We start from the raw sequence: 12,614 nt of genomic DNA on the forward strand, positions 1-12,614 counted from the left end.
TCAGACCAGTCAAAATTCAATATGAAGCCGATTACTGCTTAATACTCATAGATTAATACTGCAGAACCAAAGCAAATGCAAATTTCTTTCAGCACTAAGGTGAAAACCCCTCTAGTTTCAAAAGCTCGGGCTCGGATTTTGTGGCAACCAAAGTTATACCATTTTTGGTTCATATCAGTTGGTACAGTTCCCATGCACTTCAGTTGTGAAATACATAGAGCTGAATAGAGGAAAGGGATGACACTCTAATCAGAAGATTCTTTTATCTTGATTTTCCACAGATGTCCATGTGAACGATACTTTGCAGATCAATAATAACACAAAGACAGGAAACGAAACAAGGTTAGTAAAACTTAAGCCTGGGTAACCCTCAGCGTTTTCTTCTTCAACAGAACTATCTTCAATAATACGTTCTTGCAAACACACGAACAATAAACAAGAAGTTCTCTGCTGTGCATCCAGGAATCACATCTTGACCGAGACAATACTAATTCTCTTATCTGCACCTGACTTTAACGAACTTTATGTGTTCCTTCGCTCCACAGCAGTAACACTTGTGTCCCAGCTCGTCCCAGTCCCTCGCTACAAGCTATTTGTAAGCCGTACGTGTATGAAGAGAAGGGAGTGTGTTCAAGTATAATTGGGAAGCGCCTTATTTACGGCTCGATTTATTACCAAGGAATCATGGAAAAACGGCTGGTCAACTTTAATATGGCAAAGGCTTATGTACTTTCTAAAGAAGACATCTCCAGCAAATGTCTTCAAACTGTGGAACATGTTTACTGCAACCACTACTTTAAAAGATGCGACAATGTCTCCTCGAAAATTCTTCCAGTACCGGTCTGTAGGGAAGCCTGCGAGGTTATGGTCCAGCAGCATTGCAAAGAGGAGTACCGCAGGGCTGATGAACTAAACAAGGCCGTGAAAGGGTCTAGGGCTTTGCCTAACCAGTGGGCCTTTGACTTGATTAACTGCACAACGCTACCTAGAAGAAACGGGGGTACTATCCCCGAGTGTTATTATCCAAGAGAACTCGAAGGTGCCTAGTTTTTAAATAGTTTACAATATAAGCCGATAAATAGCGGATTAGCTAGTGTCTTAAGGATTATGTTTAACTTGAAAATATTGAGTCTCACCGGCGGAGCTTTGACACTAATATGTGGAACAATCTCAGGTATCTTTTACACTTTACAATTGCAACTAGTGTATTTTTATTAAAGTCGTTACCATTTTGAACATAGCTATATGTGACAAGTGAATTTTGTTAAAATTCCTGTGTAAAACGGGATCATCTCTAATTTTAAACGCCCCTAATGTGATTTTTTTATCTACCTTATCTAAAGCCATGGGTATTGACCATGTTAGCTGAAGAACCGGGAACGAGGGGAGGATAGTGAGGCAAGAGTAGCGGTGGGAGCGTGGGGGTGGGGGTGGCTCGCTGGTTGACTTGCTCGTAGGGTCTATGGAAATAGGGCCAATGATTGGAGTCTTGACTGAAATGGAAACATTTACGTTATTTTTTTGAAGGTAATCTATTTGTGTGTCTTTCCAGAATACTTTTACGACTTTCAATCTGAACTTACGAATCACTGTAAAAATATTTTCCTTTTTTTTCTTTGTTCTTGCTGTAGAGAACATAAACAAAGACGACTTCAGCGGTAAGCAGAAGCTGTTTGAGATTGACACCCTTTTAAACCTTTAAACGTTTTAAAATAACCATTTACAATAACGTTGAAATTCTTTATCCCTGTCTTAACAGACTTGTGTTCTTATGACAACGGTCAGTCATACCGCGGAAATATATCAGTGACGCAGTCAGGTTACACATGCCAGTCCTGGACTTCCCAGTGTCCTCATCGGCACCACAGAACACCAGACAACTTCCCTGAACTGAACAATGCCGCCAATGCATGCCGGAATCCTGGTGGTCAGGCCCCCCGCGGCCCATGGTGCTACACAACAAATGCTTCAGTGCGATGGGAATATTGTAACATCTCAATTTGTCCTCCAGGTAAGGTTAAAGTCTCCATCGTGATCAACTCGACATCTCTTGTATTTCAGAGAGTACGCCTGAAACAACGTTTTGTTCATTTTATTGTTAATGTTAAATCAATTATGATATGTTACTTAGTTTACATGACATCCAAAATTACTTTTTGTCTGGTGCTTGACTCGGCTTCCTGCATTCTGTATGCTAATGATAATTTTCTTCGGTTTATTTTCAGAAAATGCAACGATGTCGGATTGGAGTCCTTTCACTACGTGTTCAGCATCATGTGGGGCTGGGCTCAAAACACGCTATCGTGTTTGTAACAGATCGCGTTTTGGGGGAAAAGATTGCTCAGCGCTTGGCCCGCTCTCTGAAGAGCAACCATGCAATATTCATGACTGCAACGGTGAGCTATTGCTTTCTTGACCTGGAGTTCGCACAGGTTAAATCATAAGTAATGCTGTAGCTGCCTCCTCCACAGGCTTTTCTCATTTTTCTTTTTTCTCAGCGCATGGCGCGATTGGGAGACTGGGAGTCAGGAAGAAGGCGCGAAAGGGAGCTGGTAGCGAGTAAGGAGCTCGAGCAGGGAGCGATGGGATGATTCCCTGCGCCCCTCCCCACTGGTTAATTTCTATATTTTTACTATCGCGAGGGCGACTGGGAACGAGGCAGATACTGTAGAGTCATATAGAAGGAAAAGCGAACAGACATGCCTAAATTATAACCCTATTTCCAATCCGTTTTACGGGAAAATGATTAGATTTTAGCAATCATCCTGGTCTCTGTAGTATAGAAGTATCAAAATATACTAGGTCTTGGTATGTTTGAGAGATCAACCTGAAAATAAACGTCATACGGAGTGAAATGGAGTGTTTTCACATGACGTCACGGCCGACGGCAGCCATATTGCTAACACCAATTTGGGGTCCCAAAACAATAAAATGGTGACCATGTTGGCGTCTCAAACTAATCTTGTGGGACCTGACCTCTTTCCTATCTACATATTTTCTTTTGTTCAATAAATTTGCATGGGTGCTAGCCACGTAACTGGACACTCTCTTTAGCCATAGGCAGCCATGCCCTCTTGACTTTGGTCAGGCTTAACTTGGACAACTACCAAATCTCTTCCCAGTCAATTAGTGCCTTGGGCAAGACTTGTTACGAGAATGGAGTTTTACACAGAGCCTGACCATTGCATCATATTGTGTTTGCTTAAAACAACTTGCTATTGAACTGATTTTTTTCAGGAACTGTTGAAAACGATCCCAAAGGTAATGATACTTTTTTGCTGGCTTGCTTTACTAGGAGTTCGTACAGGTTTGATACTAAGTAATGCTTTAGAGTCCCATAGCAGGAATGGCGAACAGACATTAATTTATGACCCCATTTTGCAAACGTTGTACGGAGAAAGGGTTTGATTTTTGAAATTACACTAGTCCCCATAATTTAAAAGTGTCAGAAGATACTTTGTCCGGCTTGCTATATCAGTGAGACCAGCCTCAAAATAAAGGTTTTCCGAAGAGAGCTGCCCGTAGACCGCCATGCTGGGGTAAACGCTGGGTTACGAAAATAACGTTTCCTTAACAAATCTTGATCATTGCGTCTTATTTTGTTTGCTTATTGTGACTTACTATTGCACTTGTTTCTCCCTATTGTATCTGTTTCAGGAACTGTTGAAAAGTCGCCTAAAGGTAACAATACTTTCTTTACAGCCATCATCAGTAACTGCGGCTTGTTTTTATATCGTAATTTTCGCAAAGATCCCTCATTGCACAGGTACAGGCCCGTTACTCGGAATGTCAGATATTTTTATATCGTTAACCCCTTCCCTTAACTGTAATTACCGCGGCGGTCTCTTGTTTTCTCGGGAAATATCTTGTCTCCGCAACCAAAACAAGTAAATTAGCGGCCAAAAGGGATCCCTGTTTTAACTAGGGGTGGTTTTGACAATTTTTGAAAAGGGTCATCTGAAAACTCTCGCGCGGGCTGTTTCCAAAAGTAAAACGTTTTGCGGAAAGATTTGCCCAGAGGGTTAGCATGGAAGGTTGAGGCTTGAGGTGTTGGGCTACTGACAGACAATATATCGTCTTCTGTGGTGTAACATGACGTCTAGGTATCTTGATGTATTTTCCTTGGCTTTCCCGGTTAGGCTAATAGGTTATTGTCCTTTTCCAACGCTTTATGCTTTATTTTTCATGAATAACCCGTTTCTTTCCGTGATTTTGTGTTATTTTAGGGCTGATTTTTATGGAGATAATCATAGTTTCAGCTGTCGGATCAGTGTTTCTTATCGTTGCAGTAGCACTGGCTGCAATATTATTCAAGAAACACAGTAAGTAAAGGCCCTGTTACTTCGGGTTCACTATTCTCAGCTAGCTGTTCAAAATTTTAATGTGACTATATTTTTTTTTTTTTCAGGGGCAGGGCGTAAGCCAAATATCCCGGATGACGCAGATGAAAAAGAAATAACACCATATGCAACAGTTTGTTTCAGTGGGGTTTTCCCGGCAAATGCCGAAAATAATAGTTATAGTTTCCCAGGCATGTATGAGAATCCGCTGAAAACCTTGCCTTTCCAACTAAGGTCGCCCTTAGGTGAAAGAGCCGCAGGTAGAGGAGGGTTGCGAAACTCGCCGTACGAAAATATCGACCTCCTTGGAAGGCCATCTGCGAATCCTCTCGAGTATCTGTTCTATAAACCTCGTTATGAAAACGAAACAGTTGATGATGAAACTCGTGACGTCGTTATGATAAGGCCTGGGTACGACAAGCTGACGGCCGCCACTAGGAAAAAAAGGCGGGAAAATAGTGCCGCGAATCTCGGTCGTCGTTTGCCATGCGGAATGATAGACACACACAGTCTGTCTGTTTATGACTCGCTCATCCGGGAAATAGACCTAAGGTGTAAAAGCCGTAGAGGAGATATCACCGACAGCGAGGGTGAAGACAACATGAATATTCACACAATACTGGAAGTGCCCTCTAGCGACGAGTGCAGTCCAGCATGTTCGATGGACAGAAAGAAAAATCAAGAGAACTCGTTGGCAGACATTGAACTTGGATGTACTGGAAATGATTTGAAGATATCCGGGGTACAAGGCAAAGTGAAACCATCAACTTTTAAGCAGACCGCTGGTAACCCGTCGCAGCGTTCTCAAGCTGCTTTTAAAATGGAAGATCAAACTGGTTTGTTTGAGTTTTATAGCAGTGATCGAACAGAAGACGCTGAACACGAACAAAGAGAGGACGAGGAAATGCACATGGCAAGGCCGGATGAATCATTTAGACCCAGCACGACCGCTGCAAACAGATCCTCTTCTCACTGTTCAATCAGGGAAACCTCAATCCCGAGGGCTTCTTCCTTTAAATATGGAAGGGATAAGGGCTCGATGACGCTCTGAAAGCTGTTAAGCATGGCGCTAAAAGAATACGTCGTCGCCCATTTCATGTAATCATTAACGGACGAAATACACCAATTCGGAAAACTCCGGGAATCCATTCTAATGTAGAGCTACGCATTTGGCTAATTATCAGTGCATACTCGCTTCAAGGTCGTTGCCATGGTTATCTCCATAAACTTCAAACGAGGAAGAGCCTGGACACCATCAAGGTGCGCTTTAATGCCCAGGTTCATTTGATCAATTACAAAACAACCTTTTTGAGATGTGTCATAAACCATGACGCCTACTCATGCAAGTGAATTGTTTTGTTCAGTTACAATAAGAAATAAGGATCAAGCCTATCGTACAGTATTCAGTTCAGTTGGTGTCGGCAGGCGAATAAGAAATTCCGGTCTCCGAGACACGAATTAGCCCGCAATTTTCCTTCGACGCTGCGCTGTTAGCCTTGTTAGAGAAAGACTGTAAACTTTAGGATTGTTTCAAAGGAGATTTGCCATGAAACGACACTTAAATTCTTAGTTGATATGATAAGATTACAAAGCCGAGGCCGCTGGGTCGCAAGGGGGAAGATGGGGAAGGATAGATGATACTTGAAATGTTTGTGACAAGCTGATCTACAGAGTTAAAGTAAACATAATACTTAGTGTTCATTTGCTAAGGAAAAAAAGAGAAAGAACATTGCTGAACGTTTAATGTGCATCTGTAATTCAGAACAGCAGCCGTCGTATTGTCATAACTCCTGTTGAAATTTTCCAGGCCCATATAAATAGATCCACCAAAATAACTAAAAAAGCATGGGTCAAGACCCCCGGGAAAGTTCCCATATAGAATGGAGGGCGGTGCTCGTGGTACCTTTTAATGGTTAAAAAAAGCGGTTTTGGTGCCTCTTAGGATGTTCAGCCTCACAAGGTCCACAGTGGGAACTTTTACAGTACCTTTCAGGGTATTGAGCCAAAAACATATGACAGGAAATAAAGTGTTGTTTTAGAATTGGTGCCTCTTAGGGGTAAAAAACATTTCAAGCCACGCCCACAAAACAATCTTGGTACCTCTTAGGGTGTTCAGCTTCAAAAGGTCCACAGTGGGAGCTTTTACAGTACCTTTTAGGGTATTGAGCCGAAAACATATGACAGGAAATAAAGTGTTGTTTTAGAATTGGCATCTCTTAGGGGTAAAAAACATTTCAAGCCACGCCCACAAAACAATCTTGGTACCTCTTAGGGTGTTCAGCTTCAAAAGGTCCACAGTGGGAGTTTTTACAGTACCTTTTAGGGTATTGAGCCAAAAACATATGACAGGAAATAATGTCTTGTTTTAGAATTGGTTCCTCTTAAGGGTAAAAAAACATTTCAAGCCACGCCCACAAAACAGAATCTTGGTACCTCTTAGGGGTTCTTTTCAAAATTTCCAACGAACAGCCCCGTCCGTTATATAGGGAAGTCTCCCACCCCCGGGGGTTCTAGACATGTCGACGATATTTGATGTATACATAACATGACTTAGAATTTATCTCTACAGATTATTTTTCCATGATAATTTTGGTTGAACAAAAAGATTAATATCAATTATATTAATTTATTTGCAATGAATACACTCGCGTGTATTAAAATTGCTATAATCTGTGCAATATTTGCATTATCGGCATATATTATATTAAAAGGTTTTCGGACAATATATTTGTTGTACATTTCTTTTTTTAGCTCATGCTTTCAATTGACAACACATTTTTACACGCAATTTCCTCAGAAAGAAAGTGAAAAAAATGCCCCCAGCGTGAGAAAAATTGAAACGAGACCAGAGCACTGGTGAGTTAATTTAAACGACTTGAAAGTGACTAACAATCATAAATTTATATAAGTATTTAAAAAAACAACTTCTCATACCCAAGACTAAACCGAAGTTTCTAAAATGCGGTGATTTTCGATTGATCGTTTAACGTAATGATTAGTGTAGCAGCTCTCATAACCTGCTTTTGTACGGTATTGTAAGCAGCTTCTATTGTTTTTGTGTCTAAGTCATTGTTTCGATTGTTTGGTCATTTGTTTTTAGCTAGGGTAGCAAGCCAATCATATTTTACAGTAACTGCAGAAATTCTCGCAAGCTCATTGGCTAGTTTTCAATAAGCGGAGTCAATAAGCGGACAGACGCATGAATTTATCATTTATGCGATGCGTCAACGAGCGAGAGCGGACAATTTGACAATTTGTTATTGTAAAAATACAAATTGGGGTCAGTTTTTCATGCATCTGTCCTGTTATTGACTATGAATTTCGTCATAACAATGTCAAAGTAGTCTGCGGATCTACTCGGCTATCGCCTCGTGGATCCACAGCTACATGTACTTTGACAATGTTATGACGAAATTCATGATCAATAACAGGACAGACGTATGAAAAGCTGACGTCAATTTGTTAAATCGATGGCAACTCGATTTGTTGGAAACACGAATATCAACACTAGTCACTCTCGGTCTCGTTGTAATATATTTTAATGTTCACGGCTAAATCGATCTCTTTGTCTCAAATATGGGTCATTAACTATATCGTTTGCCAATTGATGTTATAACATAGCCTTAGCGAGGCGCACGTTCTGATTAGCTAATACGTTCGATCCATTTGCCCGTGGGTGGCACGCTGCCGTCAGTGTGTTTATTTGTACTTTTCCTCGGCAATTTTCTTTCAACGATGTACATGGAGCACATCTTGCATTAAAAGAAATATTAATTTCAATGCGTTGGTGCTCTAGAATTATAAATTTTTGTGTGATTCAATTACAGCGGTTTCTGTTAATTTACGGCTGCCATGTTGGTGCCCCTCCCAGGGTCTCCACACAAAGCTCTATAAATGTGGGTGAAACACTTCTCCGAATAACGCTCGAATGAAAAAGCGCACAGACCTAAATCGTGGCGAGGTTCTTTATCAGTATCAATCAGTTATCATTTTCCAGATTCTTGACCTAATTTATTGAATGGTTACGATTTTTATTTTTAATGGCGTGACAGTATAAACCAACAGTTGTTTCAAATAGCTATTATCGGATGCCTGGGGGACAAATACAGACTCATTTGCTCCCTGAACATCCCACAATAGTTATTTCAAACAATATAATTCAAAATGGCCGCCATATCTCCGAAAAGGCCCATTATTTGTACAGTGGAACCTCGATTTAACGTAGTCCCCGGTATAACGAACAATATTCCTCGCACCAGTAAAAGTGAACAGATGGAAAAGAACCCAGATGTAACGAAACCTCGTTGTAGCGAACATATTTTGGTCCCAGGGTGGGGGGTACTTCCTTATATTGGCTATGTAGGTATTTGCGGCCCTAAAGCCAAAGGGTGCCGTTTTGGTCATAAATAGGGTTTCGATTTTGGCCATTTTGTTCTCAGAGAGGATATGGTTTTTGTAATTTAGTCTTGAATTCAGTATGTATTTTAGAAAAAGGTACTTTTTCATCCTCATCGATAAGTCCTAGGTGACTAATCATATGGCAGATCTGAAACTGGGTATTGATTTAAAATAAACAATAGACTGCAAGGCTGATACTACGTGGAAAACGTTTCGAGGCAGCTTCTTGGGACTCGTTATGTTGGTGTCTCGAAACGTTTTTCACGTAGTATCAGCCTTGCAGTCTATTGTTTGTCATACTTTTTTTTTTTTGGCTGATCAGATCTCTTGTAGATCCTACGTTGGCAGCGTTTATCGTATGCGGTCCGTTGCAGTTTCTGGTTTCTCATTGATTTAAGGGTCAGGTCTTAAACAGGATATCAAACTTTTGATCAGGTCATAAATAGGGTAGGGAAAATCACAGACTTTGGTAAGGCTTTTGGGAAGCCCGGCGCACAACCCCACCCGACTTTTTTGCGAGTACCCATACGCCGCCTCCTCCCTTCCCCCGGGATTTTGCCAGTCCTCTGGCCCTTCGTTATATCGAGGTTCCACTGTCTATTTCATACCGCAAATATCACCAGACATGAGTCCTTCGGACAAAAAAGGGTCGCCAACCAACGAGGCGTTGTTGAATTCCAAGAGGCTTTGATTTTAAAAGTTTCTCTTCGCGAAAATTTCAAAGTCTCCAGAGAAAGAATCTAGAATTAATGAATCGAGTCGAAATCGAGCCTGTCAAGTGCCTCGGCCTTGGCGGGACGCATCGATACCGGCTTCGTCTTTCTTTACTCCGGTCGCAGCGTGTGAGAGCCTGGCAATTAGGTGTAGATCGACTAGATTATTTACTTCGATCGGAAGTTTTCGAAAAGCCTCGACGGCAAATCCACATTTAAATTCAATGTTAGCGGGGGCGAATGGCACCGCAAAATTTTCGCCGAATTTCACGGCTCTCGCAGTTTCGTTTTTTTAGCTGTTATGTGCGTCTCGCAGTCTCGTTTTTTTTCCAAGCCAAGAACGTCTCGACGTAGCGATTTGCTTATATTTTTATATAAGCTTAATGACGTCCTCAAACGTCTCAGAACCTGAATGTCTCGAGCTCGCATTTAAGGTGGCTCCCTATAGTTTTACGATCGTGCGAGCGCCGAGGAAGTAATCTGCGCGCATTCAGGGGAAAACGTCAGTGTTTTTTGATATTTTATTACGTCAACATGAGCACAAAAAGCAAAACTGACAGTGAATTTTCTCGCGTTTCCTTCGGTGAAATTCCGTAAGATTTCGCAGATTGGTAGAAAATATTTTACTTTAGTTGGAGCTCGTTTTTCAGGGAAATCTTTAAGACCAGTTTTTTTTGCAGCGGTAAAAGACCTAAATTTGAAATTATCGAAAAAACTGCCCGGCTTTACAAACCCACTTTTTTCGTGTTTAAAATTCGTATCCCGCTGGAAGCGATGTGATGGAAAAATTTTGGAAGATTTCACCGAAGGAAATTCATGAGAATCACAAATAAAGCCATAAAAACAGTAAAAAACACTTTTGTTTGGGCATTTATTATTTAAGACTAAATCCCAAAATTTTAACAGAGGTGATAGCAAAACACTATTTAATCATTGCTTATTACATGTAATATGTTTGAGAGGACTAGGTGTGAAAGCGAATGTAAAAACAGCATTCAAAACATAACACTTGCGCACGCAACGCCATAAATGATTACCCTATGGAGCCACCTTAACCCACTTTGAAATCTCGGTCTCGTCATTGAAGAAGTCAAAATGTCTCGGGTTCGCAAAGAAAAACGCCAGTCTCGTCTTCTCGCAGAGTCTCGCATTTACCATTCACCACCCCGTACCCCTAATCCTTGCGTTTGATAATCGCTAACGCGATGTTTCTTGTCACAATAATAGGACTTGTCATTTTTCACCAATCAGAATGCAGCTCCGTTCGTGGAAAACGGAAAGGCTGACATGATTTGACGAGTCACGACAGGTTGGGGAAACGAGCCCGCGCTCCTCCCCCGAACTGCTGGATTTCCAGCCGCTGTTCGGGGAGGAACAAAAAGAGCGGCGGAAGTCTAGTGATATATTATAAAACTGATGAGTGGAAAAGAAGTTTAAACAAAGATTAAGATGAGTTACTTTTTGAAACAGCAAACTCTTTTAACAAAAGACACGGAAAAGACAGTAGTGAATGAGAAGGCAAGAAGGCAATTGTTTATATCTTCCGTAACTAAATTTTCTCAAGAGGCTTTCCGTAAGTCGATACTGTGGGGTAAGGTAAAGTAAGGTAACTCTATTTTAAGTCGTAAACGTGGGGAGTGGTTGCCAAATCTCCCGAACCGGACGCTCATGACAAAAACGCACGACTATTTACAATAACATTACTTCTTACAATTACTATATTCGCTAAGATAAAATCAGAATTAAAATATAAAATATTTCCAAGAGCAACTAGTCCTAATATTAAACATTTGGTTAGAAAATACAGTTCATACACTGGCACTCTGTAAACTCCACACCATTCAAACGAGAACGAAATTGTGCCAAAGTGGTCGAGGATTTGGTGATAGCTGGTAACTGGTTCTACATGTGGGTAATCTTATACAGAAAGGAGTTGTGCGTGACTAGGCTGTTACATGATGGCTATACAACATTTAAGCCACTACCTCGTAAATCATAGTTAGTTATCCTTGGTGTAAAAAACTGAAAAATCAATGATAATTTAGGCCATCCATTTAGAAAATAAAATGGGCGATTGCAAGCTAAGATACGTTTTTGCTCAGACGTGTCCATAGCAGCCATAGCTAGGCATAGATCACAGGTAGTCGAGTTACCCAGGTTTAGTAACGACTAAATCGCGTAGTGATTGGCACGTTCGATGGTAGTTTTAAAAGATTTAGATATTCCCAGCAGTAGCGGGCAACAGTAGTCAATATGTGGTAACACGTAGGGCTTTATACAGAGAGATCATAACGTCAGATGGAACTAAGCGTTTAATCCTACGTAAAGCAGCTATCATAGCATATGTTTTTTCCAGCATGATCGTAACATGGGGCTTAAAGGACAAGTACCGGCCCAATGTTACACCTAAAATTTTAAGAGTTGCCTCAATTTCAATGGACATGTCATCAACTAAAAATTTGAATGTATAACGAGAACTACCCAGCTTCAATGCCTGGCTTTTAGCAGTCTTAGTGGCGTTTTATCGTTGTTTAGATAAAAATCGTAAACTTTGGCAGTATTTTAAAGAAGATTTACCAAGAAACGGCACTTGAACTCTCAATTATCAGATTACAAGTTGAGTTGTGCTTAAGTGTCGAGACAGCTGGGTCGCAAGAGGGAAGGTGGTGTGAGATAAATGAGAGTTGAAATGTGTTTGCGATCAGCTGATCTACAAAATTAAAGTAACCATAACTCTTAGCTTAGTGTTAACTCACTAATCAATCAATCAACCTTTATTTTAAAACGATAGTTTTCAAAGCTACAAAGCCTGTGGGATCATTTAACAAAGGATCTAATGAGCAAAAAAATTTATAATTTATCTCAAACCTAAGATATGTACAATAGTTAAATTTAACTAAACTTCATGCGGAGTGCTATATTTTTAGGGCCAATATAAACGTTATCAATAAAGGAAAAAATACATCATTGGATGCTGTATGCGCATCTGTTATTCAGAACAGTAGCCGTCGTATTTGCACAACTTTCTGCTGGGATTTTCTGGGCCCATACAACTGAGTATCACCAAATATACATGAAGATATTTGATATGTACATGACTTACATGTCATCTATACAGGTTATTTTGCCATGATAATTTTTGGTTCAACGAGTGGATGGTAAA

At 40.6% G+C, this 12,614-nt stretch overlaps 1 protein-coding gene across 3 annotated transcripts in view; it reads left to right on the forward strand.

Moving 5' to 3' along the window:
- LOC145466437 (uncharacterized) overlaps window positions 1-12,614 on the forward strand; it is a 96,893-nt gene that overhangs the window by 3,518 nt on the left and 80,761 nt on the right. Inside the window, exons 2-10 of one of the 3 annotated variants that reach the window (XM_081450157.1) lie at window positions 282-342; window positions 546-1,039; window positions 1,632-1,658; window positions 1,760-2,011; window positions 2,226-2,396; window positions 3,238-3,261; window positions 3,658-3,681; window positions 4,227-4,322; window positions 4,409-6,424. In XM_081450157.1, coding sequence (XP_081306283.1) covers window positions 282-342; window positions 546-1,039; window positions 1,632-1,658; window positions 1,760-2,011; window positions 2,226-2,396; window positions 3,238-3,261; window positions 3,658-3,681; window positions 4,227-4,322; window positions 4,409-5,391 — 2,132 coding nt within the window. In that variant the 3' untranslated portion in view covers window positions 5,392-6,424. Of the gene's footprint in view, window positions 1-281; window positions 343-545; window positions 1,040-1,631; window positions 1,659-1,759; window positions 2,012-2,225; window positions 2,397-3,237; window positions 3,262-3,657; window positions 3,682-4,226; window positions 4,323-4,408; window positions 6,425-12,614 lie in introns of those variants that run through there. The other 2 variants (XM_081450158.1, XM_081450159.1) reach the window with 2 other exon arrangements.

The sequence above is a fragment of the Orbicella franksi genome, chromosome 13 (genome assembly GCF_964199315.1).
Source record: "Orbicella franksi chromosome 13, jaOrbFran1.1, whole genome shotgun sequence".
Lineage (NCBI taxonomy): Eukaryota > Metazoa > Cnidaria > Anthozoa > Scleractinia > Merulinidae > Orbicella > Orbicella franksi.